This window comes from Neoarius graeffei, chromosome 11 (assembly GCF_027579695.1).
Source record: "Neoarius graeffei isolate fNeoGra1 chromosome 11, fNeoGra1.pri, whole genome shotgun sequence".
Lineage (NCBI taxonomy): Eukaryota > Metazoa > Chordata > Actinopteri > Siluriformes > Ariidae > Neoarius > Neoarius graeffei.
In genome coordinates, this window is record NC_083579.1 from 41641197 (window position 1) to 41668085 (window position 26889).

The following is a 26889-nucleotide window of genomic DNA, read 5'->3' on the forward strand; positions in this document are numbered from 1 at the left end:
ACTGGGGGTCAAATGACCTGTTTTTTTTTTATATCTCTACTCAAAGCTGAAGAACTTTGATATTTTCATTATTTCAATTATAATTACTTACCAGATATAATAGCCATTGCATCATTTGCATACTTTTCACCACTAGCAGTATTTACATGGTGTATTGCATCTTTGCACCGTAGTGTCTTGCAGTGTACTGCAGTTGTATTGTCTTGTAAGTAGTAATGATAATAAGTTGCTTAAGTCAATTCAATATACATAAAATCTTAAAAGTCTTGATACATATCATACATAATGCTGTTGTCATGTTTCAGTGAAGGTTGCTTGAAATATTTCTTTCTTCCCAAGGAAGTTGCTGCAGTGCCACTTAATGGATGGGGGAGGGATGTGCGTATGTGTGTGTGTGTGTGATTTGTAAGAGAATGTTGAGTTGCACTCTGCCCCAGCTGTCCAAGTGTTTATTGATCAGATGGAGCCCCAGAGGTTGGAGAAGGCCAGATCATAACATTCAGCACCTGCCCTACTGCCCCGGTAGAGCAATGGCTGGTACAGGATTCCAGAGAGGCATAAACAGAGTTACCACATAGTAAAGAATCGTAGGCGTTTATGGTGACCTGGATGACCGAGAGCCTTCACAGACATATAGTAGAGAATCCCCTCTCTTACGCTGGTTTCTCTGTCTGATCAGCTGAGTTTAGCAGAGAATTAAAAGGGGCTTGTGAATGCAGTTGAAATACTAGTGTTAATTTAAATCACCAATTTTTGATACAGCTTGGACATACAGTACCTTATAGTGTCTTAGATTTATTATCTGAGTGCAGTTAACTTATTCTGTTTATTATCAGAATCACAGTGTATTTACAGAGCAGGTGGCATTCTGGCACAACGTGTAGCATTGCAGCCTTACAGCTCCAGGGGCCCTGGTGTGATCTTCAGCTCGGGTTACTGTCTGTGTGGAGTTACACATATTCTCCCCATGTCTGTATGGGTTTCCTCCATGTTCTCAGGTTTCCTCCCACCATGTTGGTAGATGGATTAACTCCTCTATATTGCCCCTATGCGTGCGTGCGTGCGTGATGGACTAGTGTACTGTCCAGGCTGTGTTTCTGTCTTGTATCCAGTGTTTTTAGCATAGACCACCATTTCTGGATCCACCACAAACCTGACCAGGAGTTTATTCAAGTTTATTTGTATAGCGCTTTTAACAATGAACATTGTCGCAAAGCAGACCAGGAGAATTTCTCTATACAACTTGTACATCGGGAAAAAACATTTTGTGACAACCGAGATAAATTTCCACTTCATTGGACAATAACACCAAGTTCTTACAACTTTTCTGGATATTCTTGTAAATTCAGATCATGTGAACTAAAACTACAGTCCCTTCTGAATGCAAATTATAAGCTTGCATAGCTAATCATGCATTTAAACGGTATTCGTGACAATGTATATATGTTATACATAGCGTTTTCCTGCATTGTGATCATGTGTGACAGCTCACTACCCTTCAGCAGTACTGTTGCACTGGGAATTTCCCTTCCACGTGCCTGATCTCACGAGAAAGGGGCGGGATCAAAACAAACACCCTGATTGGCTACAAAAACACTGACCACTGTGTCTTAAAGGTATAGCCACACGTTTTGATTGGACAAATTAGTTTCTAATCCTGTCATCCACTAAGTGGTGTATAATGTTGTATCAGAGTCACAGATTATTTAATGTTGTTAATATTGCTTATTATTTCACTTGTTTATAGTCTCAGTAAACCGTTTTATTAAATTTGTCAAACACTTCAGGAAAACACTTTGTGGAGCCAAACACAGTATTTTAAAAGACAGCAAAATTTTATTAATCCCTCATGATGAAATTAAAATGTTACAGCAGCATGAGAGTAAGAAGAGAATATATGATGGAGTAAATAAATAAATACAAATATGAAAGTAACCATGTCAATATAACTAGAATACAAAATGAATGATAGCAGTTATGATATGTAGGGCAGTAAATAAATAAATAGGTACATCAATCAAATGCGCAAAATACCAAAGTACTGGTTCAGTATATTTTAGGATTGTCCATGTGCAAAAACCAAAAAAACACTGGTGTTGACCAGTCAATGTGGTGCTGGCGATGATGTAAATGATGATGCAATGATACTGCAATGGAACTACTGACACCTACACAATCCTAATACTCATACTGCCTCACTGTAAAGTGACTGACAGTAAATCCAAAACAACAAGGAAAGAAAACATATGCAGATATGGGAAACTGGAATTAATTATACATCATATCTGGTCTTGCAGAGGTTCGCACTTTGTAGTATCCCGTTAAATACAGTCAAGTGGGATTACATGTCACCTGTTACTTTACCATTATGCAGAATGAGTGGGAATACAAATTTGTGATCTAATCCGTGTTGTTTTTACTTGATACATTAAGAGGTTTTTTGTATGTGAATGGGACTTTATTGCTAGGATGTAGTGTACCAGTGACTGTGTAGTCCTTGCTTTGAATGCTATCTCCCATAACCCGGTACGGAACAGAACGGGATGGAACAGTACCGTCACGTATTTTCTTATATTTGCCTTCCGGGTTTTTATATGCTGTTCCATCCCATGTATAACAAGTGTTCCGTCCTGCAATACCATTTTTGTGACGTTTATTTACATAATGTATAATCTTACCTTTTTTGTTCCAGTTTCACAGAGACATCCGTAACGTCCACCATTTTATTAATTGGTACTTACATTAGTCATTCCACCTTTATAGATGAACCTGTCCCGTCACGTATGATAAATAAAGTTAGAAGGAAACAAAATATATTGTTTAGTTGTTTTACTGTCAAAACATATAACTTAACTACTATTTATTCATCTATTTTACAATTTCTTGCTTCTTGCCTCTTCCCCTACCTCTACCTTTTCGTTTCTTCAGCTGACATTGTATACATTTCAAGATCTTATCTTTTTTGAAATCCCACACGGGATTTCTTTGTGACGTCACACCGGGGTATTGTATATACATCATGTAATTGGAGTTCCGGGCTTTTAGATCAATTTCAATTGAAAATATCATGAATATAATGTTAATACAATGTGACGAGATATAATAATACTGGATAATCAAAGAATACATGACAGTGATACATGCGAGTACACGATGTTAAGTATGAAACCTTTAGAATATTTAGAAAACATAAAGTTATTGTAATGTACCGTCCCGTTCCGGTTCATACTTTCTGTACTGGATTATGGGAGACACCTTTTGAATGAATGCTGATACAGTGGATGAATGGGTTGATCACAGTACTTTTGTATGTAAAGTATTTTGTATGGTGCATGTGAACCATCAAGACAAATAACATTTCACGATAGTATAAATACTAACACATTAGTTAGTAATTAAGTATCAAAAGCCATCAGTTTATCAGAAAACAGTGCCATGTGGCTTTCAGGTTTTTTTTTTTATTATTCTTTGAAGGAAAACAATATTGACAGACAGAAAAAAAACATTACAGATAGAGTAATCCAGTTTCATAACAAAAACACATAAAAATAAACACATTCACTGATCTATGTCTATAAAGGCTGTTTCATGGGAACTTTGAAATGTATGTTGTTTCCTTCCTGTTATTTTGAGAAGCGAATCTATTTCCAGTGTAAAAAGGAGAAAGTAAGGTTGCAACTTCTGACATTTTTTGCTTATGGATGAAAAATTTTGCACAGAAAACAAACTCGCATGTGGCTTTAAGAAGAAGGAGGATTTGTTGTCTTGGCTTGTGTCACGTGTGAGGGGCGGAGCTATGACATCGCTCCAAATGAAACGAGCGTGCTGGAGAGTGGACTGCAGAATGAAAGTTGTAGAGAAGGAAAGAGGAGCATACTGACCTGAATTTCTTCTGAGATCATCAGATCTGCTCTACACCGCCGGCCAGTTTCAACCGCATGCTCTTTTAGACCCAAACACCACGGATCTGCACACAGACCGAGCAGAGGTAAGATCTCACTTATTACACACTCACACACAATCTCTTTAGACAGGTGTTACTGTTGCATAACAATTTATATGACTTTTTAAAAAAATAACTAAATCAAGTGGACTGGACAGGGTAATTAGAGTTAACTGATTTTCTCTCTCGCATTCATATATATATATATATATATATATATATATATATATATATATATATATATATAATTTTATGTGGTTGTGTTGTGATAGATGTGGTCTAAAAGGCACACGGATGTAGCTAAACACCCGGTATGCTAGTGTAGCTAACGGCCCTCTGACATACCGGTCTGTGTAATAACAATAACCTGATTAAAATGATGGATTTCAGCTCTGTATTAAAGAGCTGTGCTAAATTCTAGTCCACCTTTATGCTTGCTTTAATGGCAGTACCGACATGCTGTTAGTTTGCGACGACGTAAATAGTTTTTTTTACACGCTGTAAAATTTCACTAACTGCCTGAAAAAGTGCTGCGGTGTCGCGAATCACAGTCGGCGCATAAGTGGGCACAAGAGTCCAAAAAACCTGCAGAAAATTACCGTAACATCTGTTAATTTAAGCGAGATGTAGTATAAACGATTTCACCCCCCGTAGCGTTGTGAAATCCGGCTCTTTCAAGTGAATCAGATGATATGTGGCTCAGCTAACTACTACGAGCCGACTCTTATGTTCCCAAACGACTCTTTTTGACAATTTTTTGATTTGCTTGTGATCTTTTCACTAACCGTGGCTGAAGTCGTTCCATAAAATCTGACTAGCTCAAAGTTATCAAAATTATTTTGCAATGCAACTTTAAAAACGATTTATTGTTTATGTACAAACCTGCATCTGTGGTATTGAATCTGCTGTGTTTGTGATTCATTAAGAAGATTCAGTTTCATTTATATTAAAAATCCGACTCCGGGATGATCCTTACCGTCTTGCTAATGCAGCTTGGAGTCAAAACACGCGTCTTGCTATTCTGCTCAAGAGCAGTATATTGCTAGGAGTAATGACTTTACATCTATAACGACATAAAAAAACGGTTGTCGATTCGTTCGCCAGCGACGTTTCACGTCACTGACTGACTTGGCGCTAAAAAAAGCGTCGAATGTATTTGAACACTGAGTCGATACATGAGTCGACACTGTTGATTAGAAACCGCTTTCTGTTTCTAACTGTAAATACGGCCACATTTTCCCTAATTCAGCTACTAACCAGTCACTTACACAAATAAAGCCTGCATAACTAAAACTAACATGTGCTTTTGTGAATTTTAAAAGTTCTTATTTGAGCACTGTCGCACGGATGACGTGAGGTAAAACCAAAGCAGACTAATTTGCGTTCATGATGAAACTTTTATACAGAGCAACGAAGCTCGATAAACTCTCCTTACCCAGTGGCGTGGTCAAGAATTAATTTGAAGGAAATGAAATCCATGTGCTCCGGTACACTGAGCAGCGAGTCGCGCTCATGCTGGATGTCGGATAGCAGGAAGAGCGGCGCTGGTGCAGGATTTGTTATTGAATCTGTTCATAGTAATAAAAAGTTCCACTGAAAATCATTCAAATAACATGCTAGTAATATATAAAACAACCTTCTCCTCGACTGTCACCTTGTTCTGGCTATGCTAGCTGGCTAGTGTTCAAACAGAAAGGGGGAAAGTGTGATTCTGATTGGTTAATCCCGTTTCTCAACATAGCAGCTCGTGGCCAATAACTAAAAGTAAGGGGCGCGTGCTCATGACGTTTAAACACAGGTTGTCATGACGACCTTGTTGACCTTTTATGAGCCTCATCGTAGTGCCGAACAAAACGGTGCTATTTACTGTATAATCCTCTCTCTCTCTCTCTCTCTCTCTCACCCGAATAAGCATCGAATCTTCTTTTCAATCGATAATAATGATTGATGGAGAACATGTTGAATTGTGTCCTGAGGTGGTGAGGTTTCCTCCAACAAGCATTAAAACAAACAAAAGGCGCGCGTGCAGTGCTGCTGTTTACTTAGCATTTTTCAGCAAACTGTTTAGTGAACTGTATGACTTCAGACTGTGTGTGTGTGTGTGTGTGTGTGTGTGTTTGACCTCTGGCGATGGTAAATCAGTTCCAGTGTTGCCAGCTCTCTAAAGTGGAAAGTCATTCTAGAAAGAATGATCATGACGTCATAGACTATCACTTGAATCACTCACATACCAAAACATGAAGAAGGAATGTTTACTGAAGAGGAATAGAATAGAGTTCTCAAAACAGAAATCAGGGATTGGTAGCTGGGAACAATGGTGATCGGTCGTTGGGAACAATGGCTCTTGCAAGCACAACTAAGTCCACTGGTGGTGAATTGACTGAACCTGTTCTCACAACCAGTATAATAAACAGCTGGAGATGTGAGCAGGAGAGTCTGCTAGATAAAGTCACTAGATTTGTCACTAGGTGGGGTGTTTTTTTTTTTTTTTTAAAGCATCTAATGGAGTTAAAGTTGGAATAGTATTAGTAATGCTAGTAACATGTGCAATTTTGACCCTTTAGCAAAGTCAAATTTTGACTGGTTGCATGCAGCGCTGGGCTTCTCTGTACTGTCTTTGTGTGTACTATTCATTAACATTCGCATCTCATTTCACCTTTTCTTTCCAGAATCTTTGCTGATTAGTGATGCCAGTGGTTGAAGGCAAGATTTTTAACACTCTATCTCTGGAACACTGAACATGATATGTGCCAACGCATACTGGGAGTGGTGGTTAGGAAACAGCTAGCAGGCAGCACAGCTTTTAATTGTAAATCCTCTTTCTGTTTTTTATTTTTTTAAACACTTATCAGACTCCGAGGTATCAGTGTGTACATTTTAGTTTAAAAAAAAAAAAACACTTAATTTTCCCTTTTTTTTTCTCCAGAGGCCTTGGTCTATATGGATGATCTGGGAATAAAACTGGGTGAAAGACAAATTCTGTTCATTATTTAAGTTCATATGCTGTTATGAATTACAAAAAGTGACATTCCCGTTTTCAATACAATACTAACATATTCATGGTAAGCATGTTAATTTTCTTCAACCTTCTGTTGCCACGTTATGTGGAACATAGGACGTATGATGACAACCTGATCTGGCCGGGGTTTCCCAAAAGCATCACAGCACAAAAATCTTTGTTAAATGGTAGAGCGAGCAGCACAATGAATGGTCTCTGTCCTAGTTAAGATGCTCTTGGCATTAAGAGGCTTTTTGGAACGTGACCCCTAGTTTATAAGTGAGATCTGTGTTCTGGGGTTCAATATTATGCCTGCATCGAATGTCAGTGTTGGAAAATCTGTCCAATTTTGCACCAATACAAGGGAGATATCAGGTGCAGTATCAACTTGTATGTTAGTGGATCAGTACATTCCTTAAAGTGGTAATAAATTAGTGTCATGTTGAGTAGGGTCATAGGTTTCTTGGCTTTGAGCACACACACATGCACGCTCAGAGCACAGGGCAGCAGAGGGAGCTGTACATCGCTCGCTTTAGTGTGGAGTCATTCACACTTTTGATGGGATCTGAGCAAAGTGAGCCGGTGGTTCACTCCAAGTACACACATGAAGTATATTTTGTACTTGTGAAAGCTTTCAGGCGCATTACACAGATCTTTACTTTCAGTTTTGAAATGCATGTGACCATGTATTGACTCATGTTTTTATGAAAGTAGCACATGCTTTTTGTGTAAATTCAGGTTGCAGTGTGTAGTCCGCTTTGTCTCCATCCTTCATGACATCATTATAGTTTTTTATTGCTGCTGTGCTATGTTTAGAGAGTGGCTGTCTCAATTTCTGACATGGGCCTATCACTGCAATGCGAATGTTAATTTATACCTACCTATTAAACTACAGCCTGCATACCCTAGTTCTGACCAAAACCCGGTGATGGAAAGTGTGTGTGTGTTTTACTTCCACTGTGTCTTGTGCAGCGTACCGTTGTATGGGATGGACTTGGAGACATTTCTAGGACAAATAGCTACTTATCACCCAGAACTGTCACGATCCACAAAAAACCGCATGGGCTCTACCACAGAACATGGAGAAAGTAGGAGACACGGTTGTTGCCTCTGCCTTTTAAAGTCTCTATATGGTTAAATATAGTAAACCAGTTGTCTAACCACAGCTCCATGGTGTGGTTTCATGGCCACCATTTATCTAAATGAGTACCACAAGCTGAGCTAATCGTTACTGTTATTATGCTATAACTGATGCTCATGGTCTGGACTGCATGTATTTTCTCTCCAGCCCTGCTATTATTACACTCAGACACTGATTTGTTTTGGTCATGTGTGCATTACAAACACAGGCTTCACAATGTGGTTGCACATTTGTGGGTGTGGCCAAATGGGTGGTGCAGGGTGGCTGATGCCACCCTTTAAATAATCCTTGGTCCATGTTGCCACCCCAAGTCTGACCTCAAATCCTATCTTGTCAGAGAGTTATTACTTATGCAAGATTGATGCAACCTTGAATCAAATCCCAATGATCATACGATTGTGTTATAATAGTATAATATAAACCATTATAATATTATAGTATACTATTATATTATTTGGCCAAAGCTCATAAATATTAAGAACCATCAAGTGTTTATGAAGTGAATACAGTCAATACCAAATCTGGTATTCTTATTCAAGAATGTGGGCGCATGACCCTTTACATTGGGGCTAATGAGTATACAAGATGGCTGCCATGTGGATTGTTTTTGTTTTGGCAAATCCCCCCCCCCAAAAAAAAAAAAAAAATTAATACAGTGTAATACCGGCATAAATAGCAGAGGCAATGCAATTGTGCTTCTTTCCGTCAGGTTCCAACTAGAGAAATATGCTCTGTATTTTCTTGATGATTGGTATAATGGTCTGAGTTACCATACAGCTTGGCGCCTCTGTTCCTGCCCATCTTATTTCAACATGTACATGATCATAGCCTCATCAAATCCAGCATCTTCACTGTTTACCTGTTTCTACTAAGATCAGGGGACAGCGTTAAATATATTCCAGCGCTGGTGAGGTGTGTTTTGGCTCTGACCTGCACCCTAGTGGACAGCTCTTTTAATTAATCTTCTGGGGTTCAAAAGATATAGACGAGTATATGAATTTTACTGTTTGTGTAGTCGCCCCATGCCTAAATACCTGGCCACCCCTCTTCTCCAGTCACTCACAAAAGTGCTTAGAAGTGACTATAGTTCAACTCGAGGGGGCCACTTGTAATTCCCAACCTTCAACCAGGAAAAGCCAAAGAAAACAAATTCTCAACTTAATTCCATCTTATCAACTTGGTGTAGCTTCTCAACTACGAGTTCCTTCCCTGTTTATGAAGTGATGTCAAATCAACATGGCTACTCGCAGCATTAGATTAAACAAAGTAGCATGTCTCATCTCATCTCATGATCTGTAGCCGCTTTATCCTGTCCTACAGGGTCGCAGGCAAGCTGGAGCCTATCCCAGCTGACTAAGGGCGAAAGGCGGGGTACACCCTGGACAAGTCGCCAGGTCATCGCAGGGCTGACACATAGACACAGACAACCATTCACACCTACAGTCAATTTAGAGTCACCAGTTAACCTAACCTGCATGTCTTTGGACTGTGGGGGAAACCGGAGCACCCAGAGGAAACCCACGCGGACACGGGGAGAACATGCAAACTCCATACAGAAAGGCCCTCGCTGGCCACGGGGCTCGAACTTCTTCTTGCTGTGAGGCGACAGCGCTAACCACTACACCACCGTGCCGCCCCAAAGTAGCATGTCTTGTCTTTAAATGAGTTTTGTCATGTCATTTGCTTTAGATCAATTGACATACAGAAATTTTTAAATCTATAACATTTGCTATACATTTTGCTGTTTGAGGAGGAAAATGTACATCACTCATCAGTTAGCAGGATAGCTTGTGGATAACTAAAGATGAATCTGAAAAATGATGTTGTTTTGACCTGCAAATTGCTGCTTATGCGGTAACTCAAATGCAGCAGTAGCTGTCTGGACAAGTCTGTTTAGTCATGTTGGCACAGAAATGTGTGTACTAATTATCATAAATTTGCACTGGCTAAGTGATCTCTGTATAAATCACAAAGGCAGGAGTGTTTTCATGATGGTTGAGTGGTTGTCACGTGATAAATTCAATGTGTACTGCATACAAGCCATTTTAATTACAAAGAATTGTATTAAAATGTATTGTGTTGGCTGGTTGCTTCCTACAGTCCAAAGACATGCGGATTAGGTCAACTGGCTACTCTAAATTACCCATAGGTGTGAGTGTGAAAGGTTGTTAGTCTTTGTGTTAGCCTTACAGTAGTTTGGCGACCTGCCCAGGCTGCATCCACTTCTCGCCTGAAGTCAGCTGGGATCGGCTCCAGCTTCCCCTGCGACCCTGACAGAAAAGTGGTATAGATAGTAGATGGAAGGATGGCTTGTTTTGATTTTCATTAAGTGCTTGTTGTAGTTGTGTGGCCATGCAGCTTGTGCTTGATCACTGGTTGGCCACATGACCATAATATGTACAGTACTAGTCTAAATTTGGTCACACCTACTCACTTGATACTTGAAGTTCTTGCAATTTTCCGGATTGACCGACCTTCATGTCTTAAAGTAATGATAGAGGTCGTTTCTCTTTACTTGGTTGAGTGGTTCTTGACACAATATGGATTACTACAGTGTTGAATAGGGCTATTCACTGTATACCAACCCTAACTCGACACAACACAACTGATGGTCTCAAGAAGGCAAGAAATTGCACTAATTAACTTTTGACGAGACACATTTTAATTGAAAAGCATTCCAGGTGACTACCTCATGAAGCTGGTTAAGATAATGTCAATAGTGTGCAAAGCGTCATCAAGGTAAACGCTGGCTACGCTGAAGAATCTACAATCCCAATTCCAAAAAAGTTGGGACAAAGTACAAATTGTAAATAAAAACGGAATGCAATGATGTGGAAGTTTCAAAATTCCATATTTTATTCAGAATAGAACATAGATGACATATCAAATGTTTAAACTGAGAAAATGTATCATTTAAAGAGAATATTTAGGTGATTTTAAATTTCATGACAACAACACATCTCAAAAAAGTTGGGACAAGGCCATGTTTACCACTGTGAGACATCCCCTTTTCTCTTTACAACAGTCTGTAAACGTCTGGGGACTGAGGAGACAAGTTGCTCAAGTTTAAGGATAGGAATGTTAACCCATTCTTGTCTAATGTAGGATTCTAGTTGCTCAACTGTCTTAGGTCTTTTTTTTGTTGTATCTTCCATTTTATGATGCGCCAAATGTTTTCTATGGGTGAAAGATCTGGACTGCAGGCTGGCCAGTTCAGTACCCGGACCCTTCTTCTACGCAGCCATGATGCTGTAATTGATGCAGTATGTGGTTTGGCATTGTCATGTTGGAAAATGCAAGGTCTTCCCTGAAAGAGATGTCGTCTGGATGGGAGCATATGTTGCTCTAGAACCTGGATATACCTTTCAACATTGATGGTGTCTTTCCAGATGTGTACGCTGCCCATGCCACACGCACTAATGCATCCCCATACCATCAGAGATGCAGGCTTCTGAACCGAGCGCTGATAACACAGTCCATTTTAAATGAGCCTTGGCCCAGAGAAGACGTCTGCGCTTCTGGATCATGTTTAGGTACGGCTTCTTTGAACTATAGAGTTTTAGCTGGCAACGGCGGATGGCACGGTGAATTGTGTTCACAGATAATGTTCTCTGGAAATATTCCTGAGCCCATTTTGTGATTTCCAATACAGAAGCATGCCTGTATGTGATGCAGTGCCGTCTAAGGGCCCGAAGATCACGGGCACCCAGTATGGTTTTCTGGCCTTGACCCTTACGCACAGAGATTCTTCCAGATTCTCTGAATCTTTTGATGATATTATGCACTGTAGATGATATGTTCAAACTCTTTGCAATTTTACACTGTCGAACTCCTTTCTGATATTGCTCCACTATTTGTCGGCGCAGAATTAGGGGGATTGTTGATCCTCTTCCTATCTTTACTTCTGAGAGCCGCTGCCACTCCAAGATGCTCTTTTTATACCCAGTCATGTTAATGACCTATTGCCAATTGACCTAATGAGTTGCAATTTGGTCCTCCAGCTGTTCCTTTTTTGTACCTTTAACTTTTCCAGCCTCTTATTGCCCCTGTCCCAACTTTTTTGAGATGTGTTGCTGTCATGAAATTTGAAATGAGCCAATATTTGGCATGAAATTTCAAAATGTCTCACTTTCGACATTTGATATATTGTCTATGTTCTATTGTGAATACAATGTCAGTTTTTGAGATTTGTACGGTAAATTATTGCATTCTGTTTTTATTTACAATTTGTACTTTGTCCCAACTTTTTTGGAATCGGGGTTGTAAAATATAAAACATTTTGCTCTAACACTTTTTTTTTTTTTTTGCTTACTACGTTATTCCATGTGTTTTTTTTTTTTTTCATAGATTCGATGCCTTCAGCATCACTCTACAATGTAGAAAATAATAAAATAAAGAAAAAACACTGAATTAGAAGACATGTCCAAACTTTTGACTGGTACTGTCTATAGGCTGTACATGTGCTAGGAACTCTGCAACTTACCTAAAAACCCTGGAAGCATCACTTTTCTGACAACTATTTTGTTGAAATGTTCTTTTTTGTTTAAATTGTTCTGCATTTTTTAACTCCGTCATTACTTGGTTTTGTTAAAGGAAGGAATGAGTGAGAGTTTCCTAGACAGGATTAAGTGCTTTCTGTAGTGTTTTATACTGAAGAAAAAAACTGCACAACCCATTTTCCTACAGTATATAATGAATTAAAACAGGACTGTACAGGGATATACGGTATACATGTATACAAGTACAATGTACTTATCTTTTCTTTTTTAATAATTTCTGGATTGCAGGTGGAGAGCGTAGAAGACCCTGCTCATGGATGAGGATGAGGATGATGTGTTTGGGCCTGTCTCACAGTGCTGGCCTTCCTCTAACAGGGAGATAAAGCAGGAGGACCACAGCACACAGACTCCAGGGAGCCCCGCGGCACGGCTGAATGGCATGCTGCCCTACAGTGTGGCCGAGGAGCCCAGACGCCTTTTCTATGGTAAACTTGAACCTGGTAAAAACAAGATGGAGATGGCAGACATAAAGACAAAATTAATTGATCAATTAGGGGAACTTAAAAGGAAACGTTCTTCTCATGCTACCAGCACTCCTAGTTTTGTTTAATCCTAAGAGTTACATTACAGGCAATATAACTGTTTAATTCTCTATTTTAGTCCTCAAGCATTAGTAACGTTCCATTATTTCTTATGCTAATAGTGTATCCCGAAACTGAGCGAGGGATTTCAGCACCTGTGAGAGCAGTCTTCCCTCCTCCCTCCTCTCTCCCCTGTGGCGTCTGATTGTCCTGGCCTCTTCAGCTTTTATTACTTGTGTGTGTACTTAGTCACTTTGCAATTCAAATGATTGCACGCAAGGGGTGTCCTGCTGGCTGTGAGCCCAGTCATGGACACCGAGAGAGCTACATCTTGACTGCCCTGTTTCATTTGTTTATGTTCGCACTTTTACAGGGTTCTTTTTCCTTATACTTCAGGCTGAAGGGACAGAATTACCACATGAGCGTTTTTAATTTTTTTTCCTTTCTTTCCTATTTTAAATTCAGGACTGTTCAATTAGCCTTGGCCCCAAACAGCAGCTTCCTATTCAATGTCTCCGAATGTCTGTGTTAAACCATTTGTGACTCATTTGCTCTTGTGATGTATTTCCTCTCTGATACTTTGGTTAAAAATGTTTCGTTTTCATGATATGTCATTTTCTAGTTTATTTTTAAATCTTAAGAGCCTGAGGTATAGAAACCAAAACAAACAGGAAATTTGATTTCTGAAGTTTGATTTTATAGGTGCCTTAGAAGCACACACTGTAAAGATAACAGTCTGGTCAGTGCAATACTTTTTTTAATTCCTGCAACTTTCTTGTACATATGACTAGGTGTTGTGTTTAGTTTATGAGGTTGGATGTACAATATGGATGTTTGAGCTTTAGTGAAGGAGTTATAGCAATAGCAGCTATGTTTATCAGTATTATGTGATTCCTTGTTAGGTGTTGTGTTGCAGCTTTCAGTGTAATTTGAACACTTGTGCTCTCTCTCTTTCTCTTACTAGGTAGTGCAGGATTGCTATTGCTGACGCCATCTGCCCGTTCTGACCGTATCCAGCACGCCATGTTTCCTGAGAATCAGCCTCGCCGACGGCCTGCACACAGCTTGGAGGCTCAGATCGGCCGGAAACTCCAGATGATTGGCGACCAATTCTATCAAGAGCACATGCTGGTGAGTCACATCATACTCCCTGTTTATGGCATAGAATCCATCACAACTTTGTTCTCAGTGAGTGTGGGCGATCGTTGCAGAATAAAAATACTGATATATTCTAATATGATGAGGTAGAATATTTGTTGTATGGTTAAGCTTGGATAGACGGCTAGGTGGTATCGTGGTTAGCACTGTCACCTCACAGCAAGAAGGTCCTGGGTTCCAGCCCGGCGGCCGACGAGGGCCTTTCTGTGTGGAGTTTGCATGTTCTCCCCGTGTCTGTGTGGGGTTTCCTCCGGGTGCTCCGGTTTCCCCCACAATCCAAAGACATGCAGGTTAGGCTAATTGGTGGTTCTAAATTGACCTTAGGTGTAAATGTGAGTGTGAATGGTTGTTTGTCTCTGTGTCAGCCCTGTGATGATCTGGCGACTTGTCCAGGGTGTACCCCGCCTCTCATCCATAGTCAACTGGGATAGGCTCCAGCTTGCATGTGACCCTGTACAAAATAAGCAGGTACAGATAATGGATGGATGGATGGATTAAGTATAGCACTCACCTCCTAACCTCTTTTAGAAACATAAAAAAATGTTGGTGATAAACATCATTCATATATGTGTACAGAGAAGCAGAGCATCATACATCTTATCTTAGTTCCTGCCCAAAAGCTTAGCGGTGATGATATCAGTAGCTTTGTGAAAAAGCAAAAACCACTTAATGTTATGCTTCCCTTGCCAATTTGTTTTTCTTTCTTTTTTCTTCCTTTTTTAAAATGATGTGCTTAGTGGATGCTCATCATCAGCATGTCACCTTTTTGCTTGAAATCAGTTTTTTTTTCTTCATTTGAAAGTCATTTAAAATCTCTCCAGTGCCTTGCAAAAGTATTCACCTCCCTTGAACTTTTCACGTTCAAAGTCTAATATATTTTTTCAGAACCAGAACAACAAGATACTGTTTGTTTTTCTATGTTCTGTAGCAAACTCTGTGACTTGCCAGGAACTAATTATGTAACTTTATTATGATAACCGGTTACATCGGAAGTAATTTAGGGGTTCTACAGTGGAACTAGGTGGGGTTGAGTTTGGGGGGGAATACTTATGCAAGGTGCTGTAGACTGGAACCGAAATCCAACATCATTCCAGCCTTACCACTAAGGCTTCAGTGCAGTTTATGCACAGATATTTGTCGGGAATTTGTTCTCTTGTGCTCTCACACTTTCTTGTGTGCACACACACGTGCATTAATCTCTTACCATGCTAAACCTCAGCTCACACTATCCTTTTAGCTTCCTGTTTATAGTTCTCTTTTCCTTGTGTGTGTGTGTGGGGGGGGGGTGTTTGTCATATAACACAGAGACAGAAATGATCAGCTGAGACTATTGCTGGTTTGTGTGACTGTGCATGTGTGCTCTGGCCAAGAAGAATGGCTCTTTGTTCAGATTAATGCTACATTGTAGGATTAGTGTCACGCGTACTTAAAAAGAGAGGCTGTGTGTGTGTTTACATGCACTGACAAGTTTGTTATGAAAGATCCAGCACATCATGAAACCATCAGCTGGCAGTTTCTAATTTTTTTACACACAAAGCGTATAAAGCGGTTAAGCTCTTAATCATTATCCCTTCACATACTTGCATTATCTTACACGTGTGTACACGCACATACGCACGCGCGCGCACACACACACACACACAGGAAAGATGTGAAAATATGAAGTAGGCATGATGGTAAGCCAATGCTTGGTCAGAATAGATGTGGTTAGTGAGACTCCAGCGAAGTCTTGCTCAGCGTTGAGGGAGCTCGCAAGTGATAACCAAATAAGCCACACTCCTGTTTACACACACTTCTACACTCCATTTAAGCATGAGGAGCCACGAGGCAGTGATACTACAGTCAGCTTGATGCCAAGTGTGTGTTCACAGTGATAATAAGCTACTATTTTAAATTCAGCTCACCAAGTTGCCAGATGTTGATATTTAGATCTCTGCTGTCTGTTATGTTCTGCAGCAGACACTGGTTTCCTCTTTACCTGACGCTGTGCCAGGTCTTATCCATGGAATGGAGGGGTGACTATATATACTCTTATACTGATATATGGGATTAGGACAAACCACTTTTTTTTTTTTTTTAAATAAATTGCCAAATGGTTTTCTTTGGTCTGCAACAGTAGATGTGTATAAGTCTATATGAGGGTAAGACGTGGAGGGCAGTGTGTTAACTGAAAGCCTCAGCTCACCTATTTGAATTGAGAGGCCATGCGGGAGCCCAGAGATTATGACTTGCGCTCTCTTGGGCCACTTTATGCTGCTTTGCTCCAAGCTGGTGAATGATCCCAAAGAAACCTGAACCTAAATCTATTAGCCCGCATTTAGTGTGTGTGCGCACGCTCTTCTCTGCCTCTGCTGCTTTCTGTTCTTCTTAATTGTGTGATTTACTCCTTAGTTTCAAAGTACAGAGGCTGCTTCAGGCTGTAGTCTTTACAAACCCCCCTTTTGCTTTGATTTATTGATTATTCTTACATATTTGTGCCTCATTTTACAGGTCAGGACTTAAGCTGACAAACAAATATATAAATACATTACAGTGTAGCAGTGTGTTATTGGGTTGCGCAGCCTCATGTGGTGGCATACACTCTCTCTGCATTGGGTACAAGTGAAAAAAAGATGCTTCTGATGCTAATCATGCACTCCCCTCACTCCGGTGTTTATTCCTTTCATGAGTTAAAGATACAATTTGGAATTCTTTTTGCCCACTAATCCCACTATCTGGTATCAGGACAGGTTCCCTTTCGGAGTCTGGTTCCTCTGAGGTTTCTTCCATGATTTTCTTATCCATTGGCACTTCTGGCTTGTTCATGAAGGATCTACATCCTGGTTTCCGTAAAGCTGCTTTGTGTCAAGGTCCATTGTGAAACGTGCCACAAAAGTGGATAAATTTGATAAAACGGGATCCTTTTCCACTATTATGTCTTGACTTCTATATCCAACTTGAGATTTCCTCCCATCTTATTTATTTATTTGAACAACTAAAACCAAATGTGTTAATTTTCTGCCTTTCTTTGTTAAATGTACTGATTAAGAGAGTAAAGAAAATAAGTAGAAAATAATGGGCTTCTGTGTATTGCCAGGTTGCATGATGGGAACCTGTAGGGGATAGAAACGTCACGTTTCATCCCCTGAAAGTCTCGGCCATGCTCATTTATCACCAGGAGTGTTTGCTTATCAGCGCCTCGCCTCGAGATTTGACGCTGGCAATGACACTTCAGTTTCGAATGAGTCAGACGTGACAAAGAGTAGTCTGTTATTCCCACGAGCCCCCTGATGAGCAGTTAGTGCAGCGCCGGCAGGCTGTTTGGCCTGAAATGAAGTGGCTGTAGAGAGTCAGATAGGAACGGTCGCTGCTGACAGATAAATTGCTGCTCTTGACAGGTTTGCAATGGGACCCTGAGGCAGTTTTGGGGATTAACTGGGAAGGGCTGTGCTTTTAGGAGCTTTTTTTTTTTTTTTAATAAAACATTGTTTTTTCCAGATCACTTTGTTCATAGAATTTTTATACCTGGAGTTCCATAAAGCAGGTCTTGGGGCATGTGTGTTGGGTTTCAGATACTACTTCCTGTGTGTGTGTGTGTGTGAGACTGTACTTCTGTTTACCAGCACTCCAGAGAAAAGGGGATGTTTTTTAAGAGACAGGTTTCCTGTCAGCCAGTTTGCTTAAAAGCCATGCAGCACTTCAAGGGACAAAAAGTAACAGCTTGGGGGTAAAAACAACAAACGTAAAAAGGCTGCTGTTTGTTGCTGATCCAAATGTCATGTGAAATTGTCAGTTAGCCATTTGGCAAGTTATTTGTTTCCAGGTTGTTCTGGCAATCATACAAGTGCATTAAAAAGTCAATACCTGTATAGATCTCAAGTATTACCAAACATTAGGTAAAGTCTGAGATGTGTGGAGTTTTGGGTAAGATGCAGAAAGTGGTGGATCTGTGCGCACCCCCCCCCCCCCCCCCCCCCCCAAAAAAAAAAAAAAAAAAACCCTGGCACCAGATGTCTGTCAGCTTCTGTCAGGGATAGCCCCAGTGATTTTATAAACTGCAGACAAGGTTTCCAGTGGGTCTGGTGATGTTTTACTGCTTGTATATGTATGTGTTTATTGTTGCTGTTGTGATAAGTGGTGGCTCTTGGGAGCTCTGCAGCTGATGGTGAGCCTGCACGCACAAACAGATAGGAAGCCCACAGGAGTGACGGGTGACGTCTGCCTCAACTCTAACGCTTATCGCTGTTTAAATTTAGCCTTTGACTCATTTTGATGGTTAGTCATGTAGCACAGAGTCTCTCACCCTCTCACACCCACCCACACATACACAGACATTGCGTGCCACGATGTTTTGAGTGAGAAACTGTGTCTCTGTGTCTAAAGGTCACTCTTGGGAACATTTGTCTTCTCACAAATCTTGGTTTTTCAGGTCTGAGACACCCCCCCCCCACACACACACACACAGTGGATGACTTCTAAAGTTTTTATAAAAGGGTATAGAATGACCAAGTACAGATTGCAAGTTGGGGCAAACAAACAAACCTCAAAGACCAAACATGGAGAAAAATTAGTGATTCATGAGTCAAAATAAGGAGATTTACTACATGTTGAATGGGAAATATTAGCTTTATCCTGATCAGGGCCATGGTGGATCCAGAGCCAATGGATGAAACGCCAGTTCATCACTAGACACTCATTTGCAGCTTGGTGCAATTTAAAAGGTACTCAATCCACCTAGAAGCATGTTTTTGGGATGCTTGAGGAAACCAGAAAACCCAGATCAAACCTCCAGATCAATGCAAGGAGAATATATGGAACTCCACACACAGTACCGCTAGTTGGCCTAATGGTTAGCGTGTTCACCTCTCGATCGGGAGATTGCGAGCTCTACTTGTGGTCGGGTCATACCAAAGACCATCATAAAAATGGTACCTACTGCCATCTGGCAAGGCACGCTGCAATACAGATGCGAGTGAGGAGTCAAACTCTTGGAGTTACCAGAGGACTAGCCTCCCACTGTAACCCTAGCTGTATAGGCGAGAGGCCGAGGGCTATGGAAACGGAGATAGGCGCTGTCCAATGTGCCCGATTGTATGGCGCGGGAAGGACTTTGGACTATTTTAGAGACACAGACAGTAAACTGAGGCTCAGAATCGAATCTGGGAACCTGGAGCTCTGAGGCAAGAAATTTACCTGCTGTGTCTCCATGCTGCCCTGAAAATATTTCATTACCTGAATTGTGAAGTTGCAATATAACTAAAAAAACAACTCTGAACATGAAAAATACCAAAATGCCTTTGTATTATTTTCTTTAATATACATGACTTGAAAATAAATCAATAAAGGCAGGGAGGGCCTGAGTGATGCTATGAAGCTGAACTGAGTTTGTCACTTCCTGTAACTGTTTTGAGTGTGTAAACTGATCTGTGAGGACAAAGAAAGTTGCACTTGCACAACGTATTGCAATGATCTGCATGAGTCAGTGCCACTTGTTATCTCTTATCTCACTAAGAAAGATAAGAGTTCTCCTAACCAGACTGGGGTCTGCATTTATTTGTTGTAGTTTATAATCAGCCATGTGCTTGCTTTACACTGTGTGTAACATTTTAACACAACTTTCTATTTTTATTGCTTAATAGCAAAAGTTTCAAACTGCAGCGTGTCGTCCCTACAGTGTTCTCCCCCATGAACTTTTCCACATTTGGAACCGATTTTAATTGGATCCACACAAAATAACTGTGGGGAAAATCAGTTGATCAAGTGTGGGTGGGTTCGTTATTTTTAATTTTATTAATTACATATAAAAATGGGTTTGCATAAGTATTCACCCCTGTTCCTGTGAAACCCCCAAATCAGAAGTCTCACAATTTATTAAATGTACTCAAACTGTGCAAGCTATGGCCTAATGGTTAGAGAAGCAGCTCTGGGACCACAAGGTCGCCTGTTCAATTCCCTGGACCAGCAGGAATCGCTGAAGTGCACTTGAACAAGGCACCCAACCCCCACCTGCTCCGCAGGCTGCTTTGGGTATGTTCTATGTCCCTCTGGATAAGATGCAGTTAATGTAATTAAAGTGTCACATGACCAACACAAACCTACAGCATCACGAACAAAGCAAGGCACTGTATATTCTAACCTGGATGTGTTAGATTCCCCTTTCCACCAACATGAACAGATGCTAGTTCTGGGTTGGTGCTAGTGCTGGTTCAGCTTGCAGCTCTGTCAACTTGCAAACCTTCTAAGAACCGATTTATTTTCCACAGGTTCGAGAGCCACTATAGTCATGTCGTTACATTGCTATATACATCTCCGTTTTCCAAGCCACTAGCCTGCCCTAGCCTATGACATAAGCGGTTCTAGTTTCTAGACCACCAAAGAGTTGGTGCCACTCTGGAAACAATTTTCCTGTCCAAGAGCCAGCTCTCTGGCTATTGGCACATGAAGAACTGGATCAAGATTAGGTACTGATTCTGAACCAGCCCTGGAACTGCCTTGGTGGAAGAGGATAATTTTATATTCGGTATAGTGGGGTGAAGGGCAGAAGCAATGATGAGTCACTATGAAGAGGTTGTACCCTTGTGTATGACTACTAAAACTTGAATGTGAACTTGAAAGTGGTAGACTTTTACATTTTCTCTAGTTTTGTCTTCATACTCTCTAACTGTCTCACCTTGCACTGACACCAGTGAATCATCACGCGTGTCACTTGTGGTCATGTATTAACCGCTATCGCTATCAGTTGTGGGTGTGCACTGTCTGCTTTTTTTGTTTTGTTTTTTAAGTCTCAATAGGAGTGTGTATAATAACTTCATACACATTACCATGTTGGCCTTTGTTTAAAATGTATTTTACCATATATTGTAGTAAAATCCATGAAAATACAAGCCTATAGTTTTTCTTTAATGGATGTGCTTGAGTAGGGATCAAATGCAGGTACCTCATTTATACAGGATCAGCTGAAATGCTGCTTGTCCCTCTCTTGCCAGAATCATGGCTTATAGGGTAGTCACACTAGAGGCGGAATGAGCCGGAATGCCATCGGAATGAAAATTATTTGTATATTCCGGGATATTTGAAGTACATTCTAAGTATTCGAGCTGCATTCTCTTTGAATTCTTAGACGTTCGAAACATATTCGGCGGCTATTCCGGGAGCGTTCTGACTGCATTTGAGGTGAATTCGTACAGCATTCAAGGCACCTTCCGACCAGACTTTGGGTGGTATTCAGGCAGCAATTGAACTGCACTCGTACGGCATTCGAAGTGCATTCTTAATATTCTTACTGCATTCTAACAGCATTCTAGGTATTCCTACTGTGTTCCAACTACATTTGAACTGCACTCAAAAGCTAATACACCCGGAATGTGCAAGAATCATTCGAGGCGGGTTCGAAGCGCATTCTAAGTATTCGAACGGCTTTCCTACAAAGCTGTAAAAATGTTGGTCAGTTTGAAATTCCCGCCTGAATGTGGCACGAATTTTGAAAAATTTTTCATTCCAGCTGGTTCTGCTTGATTCCTGCCAATTCTGAATAAGTATGACAGGGGCCTTAGTATTGCACACTTCCATACAAGACAAGCAGGCAAGCTTTTCGTGTTCAGTGAAGCAAAGTGTTTGTGTATGTATTTGCGCATAAGCATGTGTGTGTCCAGAGCACTTTAATCCCATTCACTGCAATTTTTGTATTGTGCCTAAACCCTGATGGTATTATCCTTTAAATCTTTTCAGATCAATTCTATGGAGAGACCCGAGTGAGATTAAGCCATGCATCATTTAGAGCTTAACTGAGATTTAACTATGCTGCAGTTTCAGGTGACTGGAGTATCATGTATACTATGTTAAGACCCTGATCAAGTGTTATCTGTGTTAATGACTGTAATTTACACTTTAGCAGAGGAGAAAAAAGGGCTTTCTGATAGGGAATAAATATTGAGTTTACATCATGGGCTCATTTGATCCAGAGATGCTTTAGTAATATCATTTATAATATGAAAAAATTTATTTTTGTCAGACCATGAAATGAACAGGCTTGTGGCTCGTATTGTGAGGTGTTCATTATGATGTGACGATCGCTTGTGTGTGTGAGGGAGAGATCCTGTTTGGATCCAGTCCTGACTTCCTGTCTCTTTTTATCTTATTCATTTCAGCAACACCGAAACCAAAGGAACCAGTGGCCGTTTTGGCTGCGTTTGGCCTCCGCGTTGTATGCGCTCCTGTTTAACGGCGAGCCAGCGGTTCTCCAGAGGAGACAGGAAGATCGCAGGTGAGACGGCCATTGTGACGAGATCTGCCGCCACGTCCGCTTAACGGCACTGTTCTACTTTCAACACGGGTTTTTAGGGGAAGAAAACAAGAAGGAAGACGATCTCTGCGGGACGGGGACCCTTCCTTTCTTTTTGTTGTTGTTCCCCCCGAGAAGATGCCATGGTGTTCGAGATTATTTTCATACAAGACTTGTTGAGCTATTTTGTACAATACTTTCCATCTTTGAATTTTGCTTGCACTTCCAGATGTGTACATTATGAACAACTTCTGTCTTGGGAATGCCTTATCTCCAGCCACTGCAGAAAGACTGTTGAATACTGAATGTGGACTGAAGAGAAGATCGTGGTTTGGAAGGGGTGTTTTTTTTTTTTTTTTTTTGTCTCCCCCTCCCGCCTTCTTTTCCCTAAAATCTTCCAGGACACCAATCAGCTTGTCTAATCTCCAAAGATTTTTGCACCTCAGTATGTTTGCTTCTGTAGGGTTTTATAATTGTTAGGATTTTTTTAGCTTATTTTTGCTATTCTTTTCCCCACAGCAGTTTGCAGGAATAGGAAGTAGACAGACATCTACTACTTGAATTTGGTGTTTCTCACTGATGAGCTTGTCAATAATCAATCAGCAAGCAAAATCAGCAAATAATTAGATGCCTAGAGGCAATATGACGATGATGACATCATCTCCATTTAAGCCTGAAGAACAAGAGTGCAGTGCCTATTATGATACAATTTTTTTTAAACCACCTTCCTCAAACTTTCAGTGAAGGTTTAAGCAACCTGATTGCTTGTATGCTTCTTTTTTTTTTCATTGTCAAAGGAAATTCACTGTGGGTATTAGTCTGCAAGTTCAACACCAACAAAACCTCAGTACTCATTCTCACCACGTGTTCAGGTTAAGTTAAAAAAAAAAAGTCACTGATTTTCTACTGAACGTTCTATGTACCACTGGTCCTTTAGGCTGGCTGTTGAACATCATTGTGGCCGCTCGTTTTCTCAGCCACAGAGCAATACTGTGTCTGTGAAGTGACTGCATTTCTGCTCTCAGGATACTCGGGTGTTTTTTACAGAATTTCAAGTTGTATTTGTGCTTTTTATACCTTCCAGATGATTTTGTTTCAGTGGTTTAAATGTTTTTGTTTGTTTTTAGGGTTTTTTTTTTGTTCTTTTTTATTTTTTAATAACCACTACTTTTGACTATTTTAGATAAGGATGTCCTTCTGTAAATCGATGGTAAGACTGTAACTGCTTTGTTTGAAGACACTGATGGATTCTTAATGCTGTTTTTTTTTTTTTTTTGCTTATAGAGCTTTTCTTTTTTTTCTTTTTTTTTTAAGGAGTGATGTATATTTTGTGAGACTCGGTTTTCCAAGTTCCCACCTTTAAAAAGATATTTCTTGCTGTTACACACACACACGCGCACGCACACACACACACACACACACACACACACACAGAGTAGATACATTGATGCCAGAAGCACAGGTTATTGTTGAATGTGATATGAAGGACCTAGGATGGTTTAATTTTAAAACATATTAAACAAAAGCTCCAAGATTGAAACACACTGATAAGCAGTTAGAGTCTGTTAAAATCAAGTTAGAATTTGCCTTGTTGATTTGCATATTTACTTGTCACACACAAAAAATAATAATAATAGTTTAACTGTGGTCCTACAATTACATGGGTACACAGGCATGGTACAAAACAGCTCAAGTTCTCATCACTGAACGGTGTTCCCAGCTGTGTTTGTGAGTGTGGGGCACAGGCTACTTTTCAAGCATGGTGAATGTCCAGAGAAATGCTGATGTTTGTTTCCTGCAGATCGTGAACGCTGAGCCAGTGACTGTAGCCCTCACATCTCAGTAGCTACCTTTCTCATTTCACCTAGTCTCCATCCATATACTTTCACTCCTAATCCTTTTAGGTATGCTGATTTTTTTTTTCTTTAATTTGTAATTTATATATGTTTTTGTCCTTTTTTATTTATTTCTTTGTATATTGATCCATTGCTACTGTATAGGTTGTGTGCAATTTCTTTTCTGTTCATTTCTTGCCACTTTTGTGTTTTGGTTTTGGATGTGTCTGTTTCGTCTTCTTCCTCACCCTGTGGATTAAAGCGGTGAGAGGTTAGCCCTTTTTGGATCTTATTTCATGGTGATTAACTTCCTGAATACCTTTTTTAACATTAAGGTTATCAAAAGTGAACCCAAAGACATCAGTGTAGTACTACAGGACCGTATTGTGCAGATTGGAGCAATTGTGTTATGAACTATGAAGGGAAATGGATTTTTAGTCCAGTCATTGTTTTGAAGGACTCTGTCCTCAAGTCTTGGTATTAATGGTAATGACAAAAATGAGAAGGAAATGTAACATAACTGAATCCATTTACCAGACTGAAGGAATCTAACAGCAGTGAAGGATTGTGAAGTTAACACTTCCAGATGGGTGACAAATGAAAGGTAGATAAAATACAGGCTCTTAGGCTCTGGGAGGTATTTTGCTGACCACTTCACCCTATGTACAGTACCAGTCCAAAGTCTGGACACACCTTCTAATCCAAAGTTTTTTCCTTATTTTTATTAAGACTATTATATAAGTAATGATGCATGTCGTTTCTCTTTACTTAGCTGAGCGGTGCTTGACATAATACAGATTACTACAGTTGTGGAATAGGGCTAATTACTGTATTTTTATTATTTACTATTTACTGTTAATACATTAAGAGGACAAGAAATTCCACTAATTAACTTTTGACGAGGCACGCCTGTTATTGAAAAGCATTCCAGGTGACTACCTCATGAAGCTGGTTAAGATAATGCCAGTCGTGTGCAAAGCGTCATCAAGGTAAACAAACGGTGGATACTTTGAAGAATTGAAAATATGAAACACATTTTGTTTACCACATAATTCCATATGTTATTTCATAATTTTGATGTCTTCAGTATGTAGATGTAGAAAATAGTCAAAATACAGACAAACCTGTGAAATGAGGTGGTGTGTCCAAACTTTTAACTGGTTGTGCGTATGTATACGTATTTTCTAAGATGTATTGATGCTGGCCTAGTGGATTGTGGTGACTCAACACTGTTAATTTGTCACCCGTCTATCTTATGTTACAGTAAGTTTCCTTTAAACCCCTATATTTTTTAGAATCCTTTGAAACATTGCATATACATTAACATGGCTGATTATTCGACAAAAGAAATGCTTTGATTATTATTACTATTATTATTAGCTCCCTAAGAGCATAGGCCACCAACAAGGATTTGCCCATAATACAGCAGTGAAAAGAAAACTTGTGGTCACCATTCTCCTTGACCTCATTTCCATGATGCTCAGTCTCCTACCAGGTTTTGTTCAAAATTTTCAATATTCTATTACATCTGTAAATATTTCTCAATGAAGAAAACAGGGTAGGAAAGATTGATCAAGACACTGGGCCATGTTAATGAGTTAGCTGTCTATTTTCACTGTATCCACTATTTTCTTGATTTACATACACTGGAAAATATTTGTAATTTTTTTTCTCCCCCAAACTCAAAGGGTTTTTTTAAAAATTAAATATTCCAGTGTTGTTCTAAGTAGCCTCTCCTGGTTCTCCTAATATATTTCAGGTGACAGGCACAAGTAACATGTATTTTTTCCTTTTACTCAAAGGATTGCAAGCACACCCATGGTGTCCAGTATTAGTTTGATGAAGTGGTTTGTACAGAGGAAGAACGAGGAGCTGAGGTCTCGCCACCAAATTTAACAGTTCAAAGACATTCAAAGTTTACAAGAATCTTGACCAGGCCTATCTTTGATGGAAAATAACAGTATCAAAGTATTTTGGTCTCAAATTTTGGTTTCCATTTTCCAAAATTAGATGTACTGATGTTTGAGGGATTATACTTTTTTTTAAATACAATTTTGTTTTTCATGTTAAAATAAACCATAGACTAAATATTTTTATCAACTGGTATTTGATAATACCCCTTTTTTTTTAAATAAATTGCCAGAAACCTGTTATTGTAATATTTTATGATTACAGAGATGCCTAAACACCTTTTTAGTTCATAAGTTTAAAAAAGTCTTGAGGCTCACAATTCTCTGTATACCAAGAAATGAGACCCAGCGAAAATGTAGCATTTGTTGTAAACATTGAACTGTGCGTCTTCGAGACTGTACCGTGCACTCTGGAACGTGTTTTTCTTATGTTTTGATACAGTATAGAAGTTTTAGACAATGTTATCTAGTGCAATATGCTGTATATAAGAGCTTTGCTCTGCAAAAATGATTTCTGACTTTTTTTTCCATTGGTACATTTTTCTTTTTCATTAAAATTGTATT

The 26889-nt window shown here is 39.8% G+C and overlaps 1 protein-coding gene and 1 long non-coding RNA gene across 3 annotated transcripts; one reads left to right on the forward strand and one right to left on the reverse strand.

The window, feature by feature from the left end:
* Positions 1 to 1910: 1910 nt before the first annotated feature.
* LOC132894296 (uncharacterized) lies at positions 1911 to 5679 on the reverse strand. Its single transcript, XR_009655635.1, has 3 exons — positions 5598 to 5679; positions 5379 to 5511; positions 1911 to 3967 (listed from the first exon to the last, which is right to left on the reverse strand). It is a non-coding gene; the product is annotated as an uncharacterized LOC132894296 (long non-coding RNA).
* bmf1 (BCL2 modifying factor 1) lies at positions 3857 to 26889 on the forward strand. 2 transcript variants are annotated; one of them, XM_060933937.1, is made up of 4 exons: positions 3857 to 3988; positions 12870 to 13066; positions 14127 to 14293; positions 22447 to 26889. In XM_060933937.1, the coding sequence occupies exons 2-4, from the start codon at positions 12895 to 12897 to the stop codon at positions 22564 to 22566; spliced, it is 459 nt and encodes a 152-aa protein (XP_060789920.1). In that variant the 5' UTR covers positions 3857 to 3988; positions 12870 to 12894; the 3' UTR covers positions 22567 to 26889. The 2 variants fall into 2 exon arrangements, with proteins under 2 accessions (XP_060789920.1, XP_060789921.1); XM_060933938.1 differs by lacking the exon at positions 3857 to 3988 and adding an exon at positions 6882 to 7005.